The sequence below is a fragment of the Odocoileus virginianus genome, chromosome 33 (assembly GCF_023699985.2).
Source record: "Odocoileus virginianus isolate 20LAN1187 ecotype Illinois chromosome 33, Ovbor_1.2, whole genome shotgun sequence".
Taxonomy (NCBI): domain Eukaryota; kingdom Metazoa; phylum Chordata; class Mammalia; order Artiodactyla; family Cervidae; genus Odocoileus; species Odocoileus virginianus.
The window spans coordinates 33,280,927-33,301,041 of NC_069706.1; the positions used below are offsets into that span (position 1 = coordinate 33,280,927).

The 20,115-nt window shown below is 46.1% G+C and overlaps 1 protein-coding gene, 1 long non-coding RNA gene and 1 pseudogene across 4 annotated transcripts in view; 1 reads left to right on the plus strand and 2 right to left on the minus strand.

The window, feature by feature from the left end:
- Positions 1 to 2,951, minus strand: part of PRKRIP1 (PRKR interacting protein 1) — a 35,627-nt gene extending 32,676 nt beyond the window's left edge. For all 3 annotated transcript variants that reach the window (XM_070460271.1, XM_020885326.2, XM_070460270.1), the window contains exons 1-3: positions 2,778 to 2,951; positions 2,089 to 2,167; positions 1,207 to 1,307 (exon numbers count right to left, since the gene is read on the minus strand). In XM_070460271.1, the coding sequence (XP_070316372.1) occupies positions 1,207 to 1,307; positions 2,089 to 2,167; positions 2,778 to 2,903 (306 nt within the window). In that variant the 5' untranslated portion in view covers positions 2,904 to 2,951. The remainder of the gene's footprint in view (positions 1 to 1,206; positions 1,308 to 2,088; positions 2,168 to 2,777) is intronic.
- A 135-nt stretch (positions 2,952 to 3,086) lies between these two features.
- Positions 3,087 to 20,078, plus strand: LOC110132172 (uncharacterized). Its single transcript, XR_002312381.2, has 4 exons — positions 3,087 to 3,192; positions 7,522 to 7,592; positions 18,831 to 18,986; positions 19,997 to 20,078. It is a non-coding gene; the product is annotated as an uncharacterized lncRNA (long non-coding RNA).
- Positions 15,109 to 15,203, minus strand: LOC139032925 (U6 spliceosomal RNA; annotated as a pseudogene).
- Positions 20,079 to 20,115: the final 37 nt, after the last annotated feature.

Here is a 20,115-nt window from a genome sequence, read left to right on the forward strand (position 1 = left end):
AACAGCTGGGGGCCGAGTTAAGGGCTGGAGGACACACAAATACCAGGCGAAAACCACCACGGCAATTATCCCATTCTGCTCGAAAATCATAAAGGTACCTTTTCAAACTCAATTCTGGCCAGGCCAATAAATATGTAAAGGATCACTACAATCAAAATACTTAAAAAAAAAAAAAAATCTTTTAACAAATGTAGTGAGACATATGTGAAATCTCCATAGATGATCACGGAGAGATACAAAAAGATACAAGCAAAAGAAGACAAAGTTTCTAGAGGAGATACAGAAAGATACAAGCAAAAGAGGACAAAGTTTCTAGAGGAGATGACTAAACACTCTGACATCCACTCTCATTCAAGTTAAGTTACAGACTCAATTTAAATCTAGTAAAAAAAATCAAGCAACATGTTTGTTGTGGATAAAATAACTTCAAAACCCAATTCCAAAAACAAAACAAGTGAAATGTCCAAGAGAATATTTCTTAAGAGCAATAGGAGAGAGGTTTCTGGTCTTTCCCATCAAGCAATGGAAAATTTAAGAGTTCTTACAGTACAATTTCTAAAGCAATTCTCAATTCTTAACTTAAAAATTTTATTTATTTTTGCCATGCCCCTCTCTGGAGGCTTTCAGGATTCTCAGTTCTGAGATCAGGGATTGAACCCAGGCCACAGCAGTGAAAGTGCTGAATCCTAACCACTAGACCACCAGAACTCACAGATATTCTCAATTCTTAATCAATTATAACGTGTCATGAAGAAATGCCAGCCTCAAAGCTAGAGAACTCAAAGAGGCAAAAACACTTGAAAGCACAGTACTCCTTGCACCAGACACACAGCTAACTGGAATTACAGGCATTCAGCCAAAAAGAGAGAAAATTCTAGAGAAATAATAACTCCAGTGATGTGAGATCCTGCCTCCTATTCCATGGCAAATGGCCTGGTGGGGAGAGGGGACCCTGCTGGGTTCTCTACCACCTGGCAGACGCCCTCCCTTCATTCCCTTCCTAGTGTGAGTGCCCTGCTGTGCTGGGTCTGACCTAGAAATAACCTGGACTCTACCTGACATCTGTTTCTCATGCTGACTTCAGAAGGCAGCCCTCACTCAAGCCACAACCAGGTGTATCTACTCTTCTTCAATTGTTTATTTTCCTCAGGTTTAAGTGCACATCGCCTAAACCCCAGGCTTCAGCCAGCCTCCTGGCTCACTAACCTTCTCAGCCATGGCATCCATGTAGTCCTGTCGCTGGTACTCTCTCCGGCGTAGATGCCTGTACACGTGGAATTCTCCGCTGCCGGCCCCAGCGCTTGAACCTAGAGCCAGGACAGTCCAGAGCTCTTGATGAGATCCAGTTACCAACACAGGCTACCCTTAATCAAAGCAGACCAAAGACAAATACCAGAAGTGATGGAAGGGATCAAGCTTGCCCTATTTCCCACTGTATTCCAGAACCTAGCACACTGGCTGGCATGTTGTAGATATCATTAAAATACTTGTTGCATGAATGTTGAATGTGAAGTCCCTAAAAATTCCATTCTCAAACAGCATTAAGAGAACAAGCAAATTAAGGTTCAGAGACCAGAAACCTAAAAGAGAGTCTGTGACCATTCCCCTCCCCAAGCAGAGGATTTCACACGATATGCTAGGATTCTATTGAGTTGAAAAGATGCCATGATCTAAAAAAAGTAAGTTTCAAATAGCATGTGTAGAACAACAGTATTTTTGTAAGAACATTTTTTCTTAAGCATGAGTGGTTTTGACTATAAAGAGGTTTCCAAGGCTGTATCAAAATGTTACAAGTAGAACCATGGAACTACAGGTGGTTCTAATTTTTTTACACCTGTTCTTTACTCTTCTTTAGAATTGTTAATTTACTAATCCAACAAAAAAACTATTCCACTTTGGGGAAAAAAAGATATAATTAAAACACAAAGAAGATTCTCTAATGCCAAACCATAATCAATATCCCTTCATTGTAAGAGTAAAATATTAGATCAGTGAACTCCCCCTCCCCAAGGGGATATAATTAACAAAAACTAAAGGTTTTATACTTACACTTTAAAAACTGTACACACACACACACAAAGACATTACCCATTACATCTCGGACAAATTCTGGGGGAGGTCGAGGTGCCCATTCACTCATTTTTTCTGGAATTGGAACTGCTTTGTCCTGCAACATTTAAACATGAAAGCGTTTGTTAGGTATAAACCGGCTGACGAAGTGACAGCTTTTCCAACCAAAATCCTTTAACTGAACTAGTGAAGTAAGGCTGCTTTACTTCTTGGACACAAAGCTGAGTTTATTTTCTCCCTTCTGGCTTTACTTCATTCTGTATATTCTGTGTCCTATCACAGCCCACAGCCTTGTTAGGGCTAAACTCAACTTTTCAGGGCAGAACTCAGAACATCAGTCATTATTTATCGCTGAAGACCTCCAACCCCCAGGTTTCTTGGCCCAATGCCTAACAGTTAATGCTTTTAGAATAAATTCTTGTGCTAACCCAAAGACTCCATCTTTCTAGTCTAAGGCTTCCGTTCACACGAAGTTAAAGGGTCTTCAAGCACGGGAAGCCAGTCCGCAGCGCCCTTCTGCACGCTTGGCTCTACCAGAAGAGCAGCAGAAATCTGTCTCCGGCTCGCCTATTCCTCCCCAAAGTCTGGGCTTTGGCTCCTGAGTTCCCGCGTTCAGAGACTGGGGAAGAGGGCCCACGAGCGCCCAGAGACGACGGAAGGGAAGGGGTTGGGACTCGGGACGGCCGTCAGCCCGCGCCTCGTCTCACCGGGTTCTTCATGAGCCGTTCCAGCTTGAGCTTCTGCTCCTCCGCGGCATTCTTGGGGATGATGAGCGCCTGTGGCTCTTTCTTGGGCCTCGGCGGTCGCACAGAGGAGGCCGCCGAGCTCGCCATGACAGCAGCCTTCCCTGGCGGGCAGCGGCGCACGCGTGTGACGACAGAGGCGCGCGCGTGTGACGCAAGCGCAGTCTCCTAGGCGGGCGCGGCCGGAGCGGTTGCCCGCCGGAAGCAGGCTGCTGAATATTCATGAGCTCGAGGCCCGGGTGGGTTATTTTGATTAAAGCTGCTTGATTTCTTTTTCCTGTTTCTAAGCAGATCTGTGCAACGAACGCCCACGTCCTTGGGGGAGGGGTGGCCCTGTGTGCCCGAGGGTCTGGCCCCCGCCGACCTTCGCAGTCCCGGGGTGAGTTGTGGCTTCGCCCGCCACCCTGCTAACGCTCTCTCACCCCCACCCTCGTCCCCGTCCCCGGGCCTTTGTTCCTTGGGTCTGGTCCACTGCCCCCGCCGTTTCTGACGACCTGTTTAAGACACCGCAGACGTCAGTGTGGGCTCCCGGAGGACCGGGGCCGTATCTCTTTTGTCCGCCTCGAATTACTCGGCTCCTGGCACCCAGCAAATACACCTCTGTCGAGTGAAGGGGCCTTTCCTACGAGAAAGGGCATCTGGGAGCTGGCCTGGCACTCACAGCTAGACCTTAGGATTCTCCTATTGGACATAGACAATTTCCTAAACACCACTGTAGTGCAAGGCCATTCTGGGGCCATGATGTCGCAAGGCATAGCTCCGTAATCACGTTTAGTGTCGTTTGAAAACAAGAATGTTGTTGGAACAAGAAAAGGACCAACCGTTTTCCCCATTCTAATATGAGTAACCGCTGCTTCTTTATCCGGTTAGAGTTCCACTTTAAATATTTAAGGCTTTCAATCATAAAATTGTCCCTGATTCCTAACGTCTATTCCAGAGTAAAAGCCCACTTACTCAAATCCTCCCCCAAATCACTTAACCCAGGCCCAAATCCCATCCTAAGTCTCTTTAACAACCTCCCCACCCTTTATTTTGGCCACTAGCCCAGCTTGCAGGCTCTTAGTTCCCTGACCAAGGATCAAACTCTAGTGTGGAGTCCCAACCACTGGACCACCAGGGAATCCCCTAAACACTCTCTTACTGAGGTAAACGCAGTCTTCCTTCTCAAACTGAGGCGATAAACCCAATTTGTTCAACTACAGGTGTGCTCCTGGTGGTTTTTTAGTTGCTAAGTCATGCCTGACTCTTTGCAACCCCGTGGATTATAGCCCTCCAGGCTCCTCTGTCCATGGGACTCTCCAGGCAAAAATACTGCAGTGGGTTGCCATTTCCTCCCTTCAGCGGATCTTCCCAACCCAGGGATCAAACTAGCACCTCTTACATCTCTTACACTGGCTGGCGGGTTCTTTACCACTAGTACCACCTAGGAAGCCCCACACCCTGTTTGGCGTGGCTTAAATGCTAGCTCCTCTAGGAAGCCTTCTCTGATTGCCCCCACCCAGCCTCCTCCTCCAGGCAGTCAGTTGCTCCCTTCTTGGTGCTCCCTCTGCTCCGAGTCCCAATGGCTGGCATGTGGCAGTCACAGGGTGTCCTCACCATCTGTCTACCTAGAAGTCTGGGGAGAGGGTTGTGCCAGAAACCCAGCATCTAATTCTGGCTTAGAGTGGTGCTTTTACAATGCTTGCAGAACACAGGAATGAGGGAGAGAGAAAGGAAAGGAGTCTGAAAAAGTAAAGAATGAATGAATATGCAGTTGAGATGCAATAGTGATGAGTGACTTAGCAGCAGCAGTGATGAGTGAGGAGAAGGCAATGGCACCCCACCCAGTACTGAAGAATTGGACACAACTGAGTGACTTCACTTTCACTTTTCACTTTCATGCATTGGAGAAGGAAATGGCAACCCACTCCAGTGTTCTTGCCTGGAGAATCCCAGGGACAGCATGAGCCTGGTGGGCTGCCATCTATGGGGTCGCACAGAGTCAGACATGACTGAAGCAACTTAGCAGCAGCAGCAGCAGTGATGAATGAAGGAGGAAGTTAGTGAGTATGATAAAGAATGAATGAACTCAATAAAGAAATGGATCCTCCAAGAATGAAAGCGCACACCACAGTAGATGAACAGACAGTTACAGAGCTAAGAGGGCAGTGGCCCAGAGCTGGTGCTTGGCAGACAACTGCTGGCTGGAAGTTAAGTGAATGAAATAAATGAATGCACAAAGTTGGGGGAGAGAGAATTAAGGCATGTAGGTAATAGCAACCTCAATGTCTAAGCCTAGCCAAAGGGTTTTGACATGTTTGTCATCCTATAAGGACTGAGAGGGCCCAGAAGGGAAAGTGACCAACTCAGGGTCACTCAGACTCAAACCCAGCTTGACTGGCCCCTATGAGGGCCTGAGTAACTTCATGAGTCATGGATAGATGGACCAAGCCTCCCCAGCAGACCCTGGTGGGGCCCTCCAGTTGGCACCCTCCTAATGCTGAAGCCGGATTTGAGGTCTGCTCCGTGGGAGGAAAAGAGTGTCTGCCCATCCTCACTCCTCACCAGCTGTCCCACAAGAGCGGACTCAGCATCTGAGTAACAACCCCTGTCTGCCACCAGAGGGCAGCAAAGTCCACCCAGCCCCACAGGCTCCTGGGACGCCTGAGGCACCTGAACCAGGCTCAGAGAGGTTGAGTAACTTGCCCAAGGTTGCAGTAAATGATGGAGCTGGGATAATCACAATGAGTCTGACCTCAAAGCCAACGTTCTTAATTATTATTATGCCATAAAGCCACTACGTAATCCAATTCATTGGTTTAAAATTCTTTATGCAATGGGTTCTGCTTCCTCCCTGCAGCCTGCCTCATCTCTCCCTTCTCTGTTGCCTACGGCCCCCACAGAGCCCAGACAAGATTCTTCGGCTCCTCCTTTGGCCTCATTCCGTGCACACAGGTCACCACCCAGGGGCAGGGCAGACCTATGCAGAGAACAGAAGTTCAGGTGTGATCAGAGGGCAGTGAGATAGGGAGGCTTGGACATCCCCTCCCCTTACTGGGGCTCTGGGTAGCTGCTGAGCTTGCATGAGCTTTTCTTGGAAGTTTTCCACCATGTGCTGATGCATATGGGCTTTCCAGGTGGTGCTAATGCTAAAGAACCCGCCTGCCAGTGCAGAAGATCTAAGAGACAAGGGTTTGATCCCTGGGTCGGGAAGATCCCCTGGAGGAGGGCATGGCAACCCACTCCAGTACTCTTGCTGGGAGAACCCCACGGACAGAGGAGCCTGGCGGGCTAGAGTCCGTGAGGTCGCAGAGCCAGACATGACTGAAATGACTGAGCCCACACGCACCCACGTGCAGCTTGGGGTCAACTAACACTCTCTATATTGCATCCGTGTTTCCTGAAGCTGCAGCGGAGTGGGAAAGGGCCACGAGAGCGACCTGATCATTCCCCCTGCTCAATTCCTTGTGGGGACACCTCTGTCTCACTGGCGGGCGAAGATGGTCTTGGACCATGAAAGTGACTCACTCCTCTCCAGCTCCTCGACAGCCCCATAAAGAACAGTAGAGCCTGTACCCCTGTCCTCAAGAGCCTCCCACCCAGCTTGACGAGGAACAGAGGCCATCAGTCATGAAGTCTGAATCTGCTGCTCTCTCTTCACCTCCAATGGTTGAAATGTCACCCTCTACCCCCGACCCCCCGCAAGGCATTTCAGCCTGTCTCGCAGCCGTACAGACCACAAGAGCTTGAAGAACAGAAACTTTGGTTTAAATCCTGGATCTAGGAACTTTCCTGGTGGTCCAGTGGCTAAGACTCCATGCTCCCAATGCAGGGGGCCTGGGTTCAATCCCTGGTCAGGGAACTAGATCCCATGTGCCACAACTAAGAGTTTGCATACTGCAGCTGAATAAAAAAAAAAAATTAAAAATCCTGGATCTGCCATTTACAGTTATTTGAGCCTGAGTGAGTCATCAACCTTTTTGAGTTTTAATTTCTCATCTCTAAGATGGGAATTATTACTCTCATCTTATGGGATGAGTTAAGGGCTAATGAAGATCAAATCTGTGAACAGGACACGAGCTGGAATTCAGCTAGTGGAGGCCTAATTGTCATCCTTGACAAGGCCAGCCACCTGGGTCCAGCACCCTGTTTCCTAGGACTCTCCAGAACTGGCTCCACCAGTGCTTTCTTCTTTTTCTGGGGTCCTCACTCTCTCCTTCAGCATTAAAACATGCTCCATCTCCCCAGAGTCTACATCCTTCTCCATGTGCTCTCCTTTTCTCTATCACAAAACTGCTTTCCAAAAATTTGTCACGAAGATAAAAAAAGTCTTAAGAAGAGAGAGCACCAAGTAGTTACCATGTATCCATTATTTAACTTTAACAATAATTTCTTCATATCAACTAACACCCAATTTTTAAAATTTCTCAATTGTCTCATAATTTTTTTTAAACCATTGCATTATTATCATTAGTTCTCATGTTTTATCTTACCTACATCAGTTCTTCTTCCCCTTTTCTTCTTCATGACAATTATTTGACAAATATTTTTTCCTATAGAATTTCTCAGTTTGGGACTTAGACAACTATTTTTTTAAAAGCATCTTTTCACATGTCCTTCTGTAGCCTTATCATAATTATTATTATTTTCTTGGGGGCAGTAAACTCAATTAGATCTAGAGACTGAATTTAAATTCAGATTCAGTTTTGTTTGTTTGTTTGCTTCATAGGAGGTGCTGAGTTCTTTCCTTCGTCTGGCCTGAGGATCCCCACGATGACTGGCTGTTCTGCTTTTGGTCAGGTTAGGATTGCTTGGGGGTTAGAAGTTGGCAGTATAATCCATCCATTATAAAGTTCCAAAAACCTGACCTAATGGGTTTTTTTTGCGGCCTGTAATGGTTGTTCCTGGAGCCATTATTTCATTGAGTGCTACAAAATAGTGAACTTCTAATTTCGGCATTCTTTATGCATTTTTAAGCTGGTATTTTTCTCCAAAGAACTTCCCTCATTGCCCATTATCCTGTATAGAAGATGCTATTGACACCACAGCCCACATCTTTTTGGCCTCCCTTTGAGTTTACCATATACGCTGACAGCTGCCCACCTCAAATGCCCATGTCTTTCTGCTTCTTTGGATATAGCATCAGTTGCCAAGAATCTCACTTGGATCGCTTATGCTGTTGCCTTAGATCTTGAAGGATATGAGATAAATGACTATTATATGAGTTGTAGAGTTGGCTGGTTTTTCTTTACTGCCATAGAAAATCTGAAAAAGGGAGAACAACAGACTCAGGGCAGCCAATGAAACCTAGCACCAAAAGACTTGCCCACAGGGCAGCACCTGAAAAGACTCTCATTTCTGCGTCTGGAGGGAAGTCTGTTGAAAAACAGACCCAGCAGGAGAGGATGGAAACAAGGCACCAAAGTAATATTTGGAGAGATGATGGCTGAGAAATTTCTAAAATTAATGAAAGACCTGAATTCACATATTCAAGAAGCTCAGTAAATCCTAAGCTGGATAAATACCAAAACACTATACTCAGGCATTCCAGAATCAAACTTCTGAAAGTCAAAGGTGTAGAGAGAAAAATCTAAAATATCCACAGGGGAAAAAAGCAAACATTAAATTCAGGGGAATAGTAACAACAGTGGCTTACTTCTTAAGAGTAATTATAGAAACCAGAACAAATGGAATGATGTCTTTAAGGTGCTGAAAGGAGAAGCCCTTGCTGACCTCGCCATCTTTGCCTAGTGAAAATATTCTGTAAAGACGAAGGCACGAGACGCAGACGCAGAGGATGACTCGTGGAGGCAGCTGTGGGGGGTGGGGCGGGGGGTGGGGCGAGGAGAGGATGGGAGGAAGTGAGAGAGTAGCACTGAAACATACATATTAGCACGTGTAAAACAGAGCCAGTGGGAATCTGCCGTAAGACAGGGACCGCTCAGCCTGGAGCTCTGCGACAACCTGGGGGGGAGGGAGTCTCAGGAGGGAGGCGCCACATGTGTACCTACGGCTGACTCATGTCGAAAATTGACAGAAACCGATGCAACACTGTAAAGCAATCATCCTTCAATGAAAAACAAAGTAGTTTAAAAAACAAAGGCGAATTTTTTTAGACAAACAAAAGCTGAGAGACTTTGTCTCCAACAGATCTGCACTAAAAGACCACCTCCCCCCCACCCCCACAAGGCAGAAGAAACATATTCCAAAGCTAGTTTGGAACTTTAGGAAGGAGGAAGAAACCTGGAATGTACAAATGAATGGAGAAAATTTTAAATTATGGCAAACAGTATGGCAGTCCCTCCAACAATTAAACATAGAATTCCCATATTATCCTGCAATTCAACTTCTGGATATATACCTAAAAGCATCGAAAGCAGGGGTTGGGCAGATACCTGAACATCAATACTGCATTCACAGCAGTTGTTATTAACAACATACAAAAGGTGGAAACCATCCAAATATCTAGTGACAGATGAATGGATAAACAAAGGTGGTATACATATAGTGGGATATTATTCAGCCTTAAAAAATGAAGTTCTGACACGCGAGGCGACATAGGTAAACCTTAAAGACACTATGCTAAGTGAAATAAGGCAGACACAAAAGACGAACATTGCGTGTTTCTCTGAGCCAAAGTACTTAAAAGCCAAATTCATACAGACGATGGTACTGGGCGGGTGGGCCAGGGGAGGGAATGAGGAGTTAGTGTTTAAAAAATTTTTTTGAAATTGATGGTAGTATTGGTTGCACAACAAATATGTATTTAATGCCACGAAACTGTATACTTAAAAATGGTTAAAGTAGTATATCCAATGTCTTGTATATTTTTCCATATAAAAAAGTTTTAAAGACTACTAACTGTTTAGGGCAACAATAATTACAGTGTATACTGAGGTTTCTAATTCACGTAGAAGTAAGCTACCCAACAGCACAGAAGGTTGAGGGAAGAGGTATAAATGGAATTGTACTATTGTCAATTTCTTACATCTCTCCTGAAGTTGCAAAATGCAAATTTAAGGTGGATTGTAATAAAGTAAAAGGCATACTATAACCTTGAGATTAACCATTTGAAAAAAAATGCATTAAAAGGTATAATTAAAATGTCATAATTCTTATTTATCCAAAAGATTAAATAAAGGAAAGGAAGAACAAAAAAATCAGCTGGAACAAATGGAAAGCAAGTAGCAAGAGGATAGATACAATCTGTAAAAGACAGAGATTGCCTGACTGGAGTTAAAAAAAAAATCAACAACAAACCAATTGTATGCTTCTCAAAAAGTGACACACTTCAGGTATAAGGACATAGAAAAACTGAGAACATTAAGACAGAAAAAAGTATACCCTACAAATACCAACCATAACAGAGCTACGTTAATAACAATGTAGATTGTAAGTCAGAGATAAAGAGGGTCATTTCTTAATGATAAATTCAACAGAGTGACATAACAAACCTAAATGGATATGAGTCTAATAACAGAGCTTCAAAGTACAAAACAGGCAAAGCCACAGTCATATTTGGACGTTTTAACACGGCTGCCTTGGCAGTTAGTAACAATAAAGAAATAAACATAGACAAAAACATTAACGAGTATATAGAAGACATGAGCAATACTCTCAATTAATTTGACCTAATTGACAATTATAGAACATTCCAACCAAGAACAGCAGAATGCACATTCTTGTCAAGTGTACCTGGTAGAGTAAGAGAGACCTTGTACTTGGGTCATAAAACAAGTCTCCATACATTTCAAAAGAGGGCTGAGATCATACCAGACATATTTTCTGATCACAGTGGAATTAGAGTTTAAGGTTGTTTCAACTTATGTCTATCGTGAAATAATTACTGCAAAATTTAATGAGCACCCATCATCTCTCATGGAGACTAAATAGAGTTCCCTCGTCACTCTAAATCACAGGACACAGCCCCAGTTCAGACCGAGTTACCACGCAACCTCAAACTCATGAAGGGGTATTAAGCGAGGCCGACAGATTTGGCCAGTGAAGAAACACACATCTTTTTATTTTTTGATTTATTCTGGCGTGCTATGTGTGAGGTTTGCAGCATCTCGGCTCCCTGAACAAGGATCGAACCCATGCCCCTTGCAGTGGAAGCACGGAGCCCTAACCATTGGACAACTAGGGAATTTCCGAAACAAACCTTTTCTGATTCAGACAGTTTATCATGTACGTCGAGAACAAAAGCAAGATCAGTCAAGGTGGCAGCTTCCCATGACCCTTCTGCAAAAGGATGACCCCAAACAGGAAATGACAATGCAACATGAGGGGCGCGGCACCCTGATAATGAGGAGTCCGTTCTGTGTAGTTTGATGACCTGCAGCTGTTCTCTAAGACGCGGGAGGCAGAAAGCCTCCTGTGTCATCAGAGCCCAGGAGGAAATGAGAAAAAGGCCTTCCTGGAGGAGGGAGAGGAAGCCGCTCCATAAGCTCCCTAAGTTCTCATGTTCTGGGAGGACCACAGGGTGTCCCGCCAAGGTTGAGGTCAGCTGTGGTTAGGTCTTGCCTACATGACCCAGGTAGAGATGCACGTGGTCGCCAGGACCACGTGGAGGAACCATTTCCCTTTCAGGGTTAAGACTTCTCTTCCTTCCCCAGCTAAGGCTGGAGGCAGGAGAGAGCCTTCAGTCCAGGGAGGCGATTGTGGGTGGATTCTGTCCCCCTCCTCGCTTTCCAGTTACTGTCTTGATCCTGGTGAGGGCCGAGAGACAGAGGGAGGGTGACGAGACGGCTCCTACCTCGCTGGACGCCTCGTGTTTGCTCAGCCTGGCCAGTCTAGAGAGGGCTCCTCCTGCGGGCACTTGCTTGCATGCTTCAGAGGACCAAATATCAAGTCTTTCTGAGGCATCTCCTGCCATGTGACCTAAAGAAACTCCAGACGTGCCGACTCCTCTGTCCGGAGGCTGCAGGCTGCGTAAGACGTTTTCAGACCTGAGGTGGAGAACCAGTCACCCTTTCTCAGCTGCAAGGGACCGAGTGGAAAGCGCCATGCCCCACGTGCCGCCTTGGAAGGAACTCAGCACACCTGTAGCTCCTTTTCTCCTCCTCCCGTCTCTCAACTCTTCCACGTGCTCGAAATAGGGGAGTGGATTCAGGAGACACAGAATCAGCCACCGAGCATTTATTAATCTTTCCAAAGAAACAGCTTTTGGTTTCATTGATTTTTCTGTACTGATTTCCTCTTTGATCTTTATTATTTCCATTTTTTCCTCTGTTTACTTTAGGTTTAATTTGCTCTGCTTTTCCTGGCTTCTTAAAACTGAAGCTGAAAAAAAAAAATGAAGCTGAGATCATTGATTTCAGACCTTTCTTCTTTTCCAAAGATAGACATTTAGTGCTATAAATTTCTCCTGAGTTACTGTTAGAGCAGCATCCCACACCTTCTGATGTTGTGCTTTTATTTTCATTCACATGAAAACCCTCTCTAGGGCTTCCCTGCTAGTCCAGTGGTTAAGAATTAGCCTTGCAGTGCAGGGGACACCCATTAGATCCCTGGTCTGGGAAGATCCCACATACTTCGGGGCAACTAAGCCTGAGCCGCACAACTACTGAGTCTGCGCTCTAGAGCCTGGGAACCAGAGCAACTGAAGCCCGGGCATCCTAGAGCCCACGCTCCGCGAGGGGAGCCACCGCAGTGAGAAGCCTGCGCGCCGCAATCAGGAATATCCCCTGCTCGATGCAACTAGAGAAAGGCCCGGCACAGCCAAAATTAGCTAACTAAACAATTATAAAGAAAACACTCTCTAATTTCCTTTTTGACTTATCCTTTGATGTATTTAGGAGTGTGTGATTTAACGTCCAAATATTTGGGGATTTTCCAAGGATCTTTCTGTTACTGATTTTTTATTTAACTCCATGTGGTCCGTGCATATGACTTGAATCCTCTTGGTTTTACTGGGACTGGCTTCATGGGCCAGATTATGATCTATCTTGGTACATGGCCACTGTGCACTGGACAGACTTTGTTTTCTTCTGTTGTTGAGTGGAGTATTCTGTACGTGTCCATCAGATCAAGTGAGTTAATGGTGTTTTTAAGTCTTCTTATTCCTGCTGCTTTTCTGCCTATTTTTCTATCAACTATCGAGTGGTACTGAAATCTGACTACAATTTATGAATACCTATTTCTTCTTGTACTTGGTTTTTGTTTTATGTATTTTGAATTTCTATTATTAGTGTACATATTTTTTTAGGATTGTTATGCCCTCTTGATTAACTGACCCATTTATGATTATGAAATGATCTTCTTGGTCCTTGGTAAATATTCTTTACTCTAAAATCTATTTTATATGATATTAATATAGCCACTTCAGTTACCTTTTGATTAGTGACGACATAGCGTATCATTTTCTTTCCTTTTACTTTTAACCTATTTCTGTCCCCGTTAAACAGCAACTTTTCATTCTTTCCACCCCCAGGGCCTTGTATTCCACTTTCTGTCTTTATGCATTTGCCTATTCTAGGCGCCTCATATTGGAGAAGGCAATGGCACCCCACTCCAGTACTCTTGCCTGGAAAATCCCATGGATGGAGGAGCCTGGTAGGCTGCAGTCCATGGGGTTGCAAAGAGTCGGACACGACCGGAGCAACTTCACTTTCACTTTTCACTTTCATGCACTGGAGAAGGAAATGGCAACATACTCCAGTGTTCTTGCCTGGAGAATCCCAGGGATGGCAGAGCCTGGTGGGCTGCTGTCTATGGGGTCGCACAGAGTCGGACACAACTGAAGCGACTTAGCAGCAGCAGCAGGCATCTCATATACCTTCTGAATCTTTACTTCCTTTGAAGAGTTGGAGTATTATTCATGTTAATTCTTCTTTAAATGTTTGGTAGAATTCACCATTGAAGCCATCTGGTTTTGGACTTTCCTTAGTTGAGGGGTTTTTGATTACTGATGCAATCTCTTTATTAATTACAGGCCTGCTGAGTATTTCTATTTTGTCTCGTGTCACTTGAGGCAATTTGTATATTTCAATAAATTTTTCCATTTCTCTTGGGTTATTTAATTTCTTGCATATAGTTGTTCATGGGCTTCCCAGGTGGCATCAGTGGTAAAGAATTCACTTGCCAGTGCAGGAGACACAAGAGACTTGGGTTGGTCCCTGGGTCAGGAAGATCCCCTGGAGAAGGAAATGGCAACCCACTCCAGTATTCTTGCCTGGAAAATTCCATGTACAGAGGAGTCAGGTGGGTTACAGTCCATGGGGTCACAAAGAGTTGTACACAACTGAGCAAACAGGCACATAACTGTTTATAGTATTCTCTTACAATATTTTTTACAATAAAGTTAGCAGTAATGTCTCCACTTTTATTTCTAATTTTAGTTTTTTTTTAGTTTTCTTTGCCAGTCTGGTTAAAGGTTTGCCAAATTTGTTGATCTTTGCAAAGAACTGACTTTTTTATTTCATTAATTTTCTCTACATTTTCCCTTTGTTTTTTGCAAAATATTCTTGCTGGGTATAGAATTCTAGATTGACAGTTTCAAAGATGTTAATCTACTGTCATTTTGCTTGCATTATTTCCAAGCAGAAAACTGTTGTCCAAGGAGAAACAGGTAATATGTCTTTTTTCTATGCTTTTAAGATTTTCTCCTTATCCCTGACTTTAAGTGATTTGAGTATGATATGTCTTGATATAGTTTTCTTAATGTTTCTTGCACTTAGGGTTTTGTTGAGTTTCTTGGATCTATAGGATTACAGTTTGCATCAAATTTTGAAAAATTTTAGCCATGATATCCTCAATTTTGGGAGTCCTCTTATCTGTCCCTCTCCCCTCCTCTAGGGACTCCAACTACATGTATATTTAGTTGTTTGAAATTGTTTCACGTTTCACTGATGTTCTGCTCATTTTAAAACAGCTTATCTTAATTTTATTTATCTTTATTGTGACTACATATATATATTTCTCATAAAAGTTGCCACTTAAAAATGTATACGACACCATTCTTTATATATTGGAGAAAGTAACCCTTTTTGTGAGTACATGATGAAAATAAACTGTTCTCCTTATTAGGGCAAAATGAAAACAATACACATATTGTCACTATTGTCACTGTGAAGTTAAAACACATCAACTCTTTAAACAGTGGAGCTGCATCCCCTTCTAGACATAAGATCAATGTCTGATTATTGCTTTCCTTTTTTTTTTTTTGATGTTAGCAGTTGTTGAAGCCTAATGCCTACATTTGTTTATTTGCTGGGAGTTGCAAATTAATATTCAAATTATGTCTCCTTTTTTTCTTACTTATTAACAGGAATAGTTAGTAAAATAGTTAATAAAAGAGATGCTTCTGATTATCTACTACAAAATAGAAAGCTTCACAAATTTGCATGTCATCCTTGCTCAGAGAATAATCTCTGTATTGTTGCAGTTTTGGTATATGTGCTGCCAAAGTGCCATTTTAGCCAGTTTTAAGCATACAATTCAGGGGCATTAATTACATTCACATCATTGTGCAACCATCATCATGCAACTTCCAAAACTTTTTCATCACCCCACACAGAAATTCTGGACCCATTAAGCAACTTTCCTCTCCCCTTTCCCCTAGATCCGGGGAACTTCTCATCTACTTTTTGTCTCTGTGAATTGGATGGTGTTCTTTAAAGCTTCTGGGCATCACATTTTCATCTCAATTTGTTTCCAAATATGTGTCCAACTTAAACAGCTGTAAGTTGAAAATCATGATACAAAAATCGACATGAGCATAAAACCTTTAATTAGCTTACCACACAAGCCTCCTCTTCTCTCCCCTCTAAGACCTGGCTCCTTGGCCAGTTCCCTTCCTAAAATCAGGATTCTTCATTCATGTTAAAGTAGAAACCAGGAAGTTAATTTTTGTTACAATGTCAACTGTCAGATCAGGCACCAGCTAAGGCCTTTTTGGATGGTGGGTATCTGATTCCTCATCACTCCATTTTTGTCTCTGCTCTTTCTCAACATCCTGTTTCAAATACAGGCCATTTGTCCTCACTCTTTAGAGCAGGGCTGTTCACCTAGCATCCTGGGATGGTTTGTGGGTAAACCATTCACTGAGTCCATGAACTTCAATGGGAATGAAATGATATCTTTGTTTTCATTAACCTCTCACTAAAAACTACATTTCCAGGCTTCCCTGGTGGCTCAGTGGTAAAGGATCTGCCTGCCAATGCAGGGGACACGGGTTTGGTGGCACATCGAAGCTAAGCCGTGTGAATCTAAACAGCTAAGCCCGTGTGCCACTACTGAAGCCCGCACACCCTACAGCCTGTATTCCACAACAAGAGACGCCACCGCAACAACAAGCCCTCGCACGGCAGCTAGGGAGCAGCCCCCTGCTCACCGCAACTGGAGAAGGCCCGCAGGCATCAGTGAAGACCCAGTGCAGCCATAAATAAAGAAATCTTAAAAAAAACCCAAAAACCGTACATTTCCTTCATTTAAGGAGAAACCACAGCAGTAGTAATAGCACCTGACACTTTGCCACTCGTAGAAACCAGTGATCTTTTCATATTACATCTTGGTTGTTGCAGAAACCTTGAAACATCATTTATACTCAGACTACTTTGAAATTACCTTAGTCCACAGAGGCACTGCTAGAGTTTGCTATTTAAAGTGTTAATAAACAAACACATATAATACACATCACGTGTTAAAAAGATATTTTGATTACTTTTTGATTACATTTAATATTTCAACTGAATTTCAGTATAGTTGGTTTTCTTTGCAAGATGACATATTTTACTTCATGAGTTTTAAAAAATATTTTGAACCTGTGCAGGGGTCCCTACCCTTCCACCAGACTGCCAAGAGGTCTAAGGCACAAAAAAAGAGATTAAGAACCCCTGGTCTTTGGGGGGCACTGCAGAAAACTTCCTACTTGCAGGATGGCAGTTGAGGCCAGATGCTTCTTTTCAAAGGATTTTGGGTGAAGGATTGAGATTCATTACTCAGCATTTACAATGTTGCAACGTGTACTGCTAGGCTGTCTCTTAATACTAGGCAGATAACTCTTCTAGGGCACTTCCCTAGTGGTCCAGTGGCTGGGGCTCTGTGTTCCCAAAGCAGGAGGTCTGGGTTCAATTCCTGGTTGGGGAACTAGATCCCATGTGAGGCAACTAAGTGTTGCTGGTCGGCCACTAAAGAACCCACATGTTGCCATGAAGATAGAGAACCTGGGTGCATAACTAAGATCAGGAGCAACCAGGTAAGTAAAGATTAAAAAAAAAAAAAGAACCCGTCTAGGTGCCAGGAATTTTACTTCTTCTACCCCAAAAGGGCTCATACTTGGCTGAGTTAGCAGTGCCCGCCAGGAAAAAAAAATGTTTTGAACCATCATTGGTACACCACTTTCATTTCTGAAGGAAACTGACACCTTCGAACCATGAAACACCAGGCTTTCTATTTTGATGGGGGCACAGGTGTGGACCTGGCCCTCCTCCAGCTCACATACCACAGTTCTATGGCAGTGACCTCCTTGGAGCAGGTTCAGCCTCACGTCTGGAGACAGGACACAGATTTCTTGCTTCTTGGTCTGGCTGGTGGGTGGCTAAGGATGGGAAAACTCACCCCATGTGGTCAGGCCTGGACGCCCTCCTGGAGAGACCCTGCACTCTTGGTTTACCCTGGAGCCCTCTGAGACCTGGTTACCCTCGGTCAAGTGCACACGTCCTGATCTAGCCTCAGTGTGGATCTGCCTCTGGGTCGAGGGCCCCCTCCAAGGAGAGAGTATAGATGGCAGCAGCTTGCCTCTCCATGGCTCTGAGTGCTTCATCTTGAAGTCTCTCAGGTACACCAAGTCACCCTTCTGGGGCTCATGTAGGGGCGTGCCGAGCCCCACCTCTTACCTGAAGGAGAGCTGGGGGGTGGACAGTGATGATGTGGCCTGGGCTGGAGAGACTGACTGTCCTTCGGAGCCTCTTGAAGACAGCAAGATTTCTCTTCCCTCTCTTTAGCCATGGGGTGGGGTCTCACGTTCTCCATAGCCCCTTCCAGATGAAGCAATCCAGGCGGGTCCAGCATGGGCTGTACTGTCCTCCAAACCTCAAGCCAGGGATCCCCTGGGCCCCCATCGTCCCCACTCCCATCAATCTATGGATGGTCCTTCCTCCATCACTGGTCTCCTCCCTGTCCTGGCCCAGTTCATCACTCCCCAGGCATCACTGCAACCTCCCTGGCCTATTTTTGCCCCGTCCAACCCATCCTTGGGGCTTCCCCAGTAGCTCAGATGTAAAGAACCTACCAGCAATGTGCAAGACCCGGGTTTGATTCCTGGGCTGGGAAGATTCCCTGGAGAAAGGGAATGGCAGCCCACTCCAGTATTCTTGCCTGGGAAATCCCATGGACAGAGAAGCCTGGCAGGCTACAGTCCATGGGGTCACAAACAGTCAGACACAACTGGGCAACTAACACTTTCACTTCGACCCATCCTCCCCTCATCCTTAGGCCCCAGGCTGAAGGGTCTAAAACTGACCATCTCCACTCCCATTTCAGACTGGTTCTGGTCCCCATCAAACCCTCCATTTCTGGCCTGGCACTCAAGGCCCTCTCAACCCAGCTGGCCTCATTCTCCCGCCCCCTGCCCCCCTTACCGGGTCCTCCCACTCACCAGGCATAGCTCATCTGTCTGGCTGCCCACCCAGCTACCCCAGGAAGGCATCTGAAATGCTTGCTGAGGAGCAAAATCTTGATGTCGCCATCATCCGTGCAATTGCTATGGTTTCCCCAGCGTCCCACCGAGTCTGGGCTTTCTGGAAGCACCTCTTTGAGTGACAGGCTTGAGGGTCTCACCCTGGCGGTCAGACTGGAGGGCGCCCCTCTTTTCTCTTGACCTCGTGCTGCCGGGCCTCCATACCACACCCCCTGGAGGGCCCTGGGTGATGGCTGTCATCTTTTCCACCATTCTCCCCTGAATCCACTTTAACCTTGGGGACACCTTGGCAACAGTGCCTGATATCCATCCTGAGTGGGCACAGACCCTTTCTCTCTGTTTTATGCTCTGGGCCCCCATTTCAGCCTTTGGTGCTTTTTGCTTACTCCCCGGCCCAGGTTCCTGCTTTGAGCTCTCAGCTGGTAGATCGTTTCAGGAAGGAGGGACAGACGGCTGAAGAATGGCAGACCGCATGTTCAAGTCTCCATTCCACCCATGAGGCCACCTCCGAACCCTTCCACTGAGGCAGCAAGGATGAAGCCTCAGGCTTGGAGGTGATGTCTGGGGCTTGCCCGTTTTGCCAGGGGGGAGACCCCAGCTGATGGAGAGGCAGATGGTAGCCAAACAGAGCTCTCACCAGCCCCGTCCTCTGCCCAGCCTGACCCTCACCCCAAACCATGGCTCTATGGGATGGGGGCTTGCACTTGGCCTGGTGTAGACCCCAACCCCCCGGGGCCCAGGGGCAAAAGCACAGAGGGGTTCCAACCACAAGGATGGGGATGCCAGAAGCTGAGTTACAGGCTGTTTTGAGCACCAGCCTGGTTGGTACTCCCTCACCGTGGTGGCAGGAGTGAAGCCAGGTCACTTCCTGGTCATCGTGGGAGTAGGGACTGGGTAACTCAGGCAGCAAAGCTCTGGGTGCCCCCCAGGGGTGCTGCAGCCCCACATATGGGGAAGGGCTTGCAGGGGCCACAGGGGTGGTCCCAGGAGGATGAACTGTCTGGGGCTCTGAGATGCACACGGATGCGGGCCCTGCAGGAGTGCTCCTGGGCAGAGGGACCATGGGTCTGTGTCTCCAGGTGGGAAGGCTGAGTTTGTACGGGGGGAGGGGGTGGGGGCTTTGGCTCAGCAGGAACAAGCATCTTCTCAGGGGGACCACTGCCCCAGGGTGGGGTGCTGGGACCTGGAGCTGGCTGGGTCTCCAGGTGGGAGCCACAGCCGGACCTCCGCCTGCAGGGAGGGCCACATGCAAGTTTGAATCTAGACCAAAGGTGAGAAACCCAGCCTCTCCCACTGCCCAGTCCCCCAGTGGGATAGTGCAGAGGATTCTTGTCCACACTGCCAGGACCTCAGTGAGGAAGCCAAGGGCCTGTTCCCTCTCCTCTCCAGGGTCCCGCTCTCACCTGGCCCCATTGTGTCACTCCTCATCTTTCCTCTGCCCTCCCCACCTCCCATTCTTACCCCCAAAGCTCAACTCCACCTCTGGCCCAGCTCTGCCAAAGCCCCCTCCCCAATCCCTGTGGGCCTCTTGGGCCCAGCGCTTTATCTCTGCACCTCCCTTCAGGTACTGCCGCCGGTTGTCTTCTGACCTCACTCGCCCAACGGGGAAGCCGGGCTCCCTGAGACACAGCTGGGTGGTGGACTCTCCCCAGGGAGCCGGTGTGCGGCGCCCCCTCCTCCCCG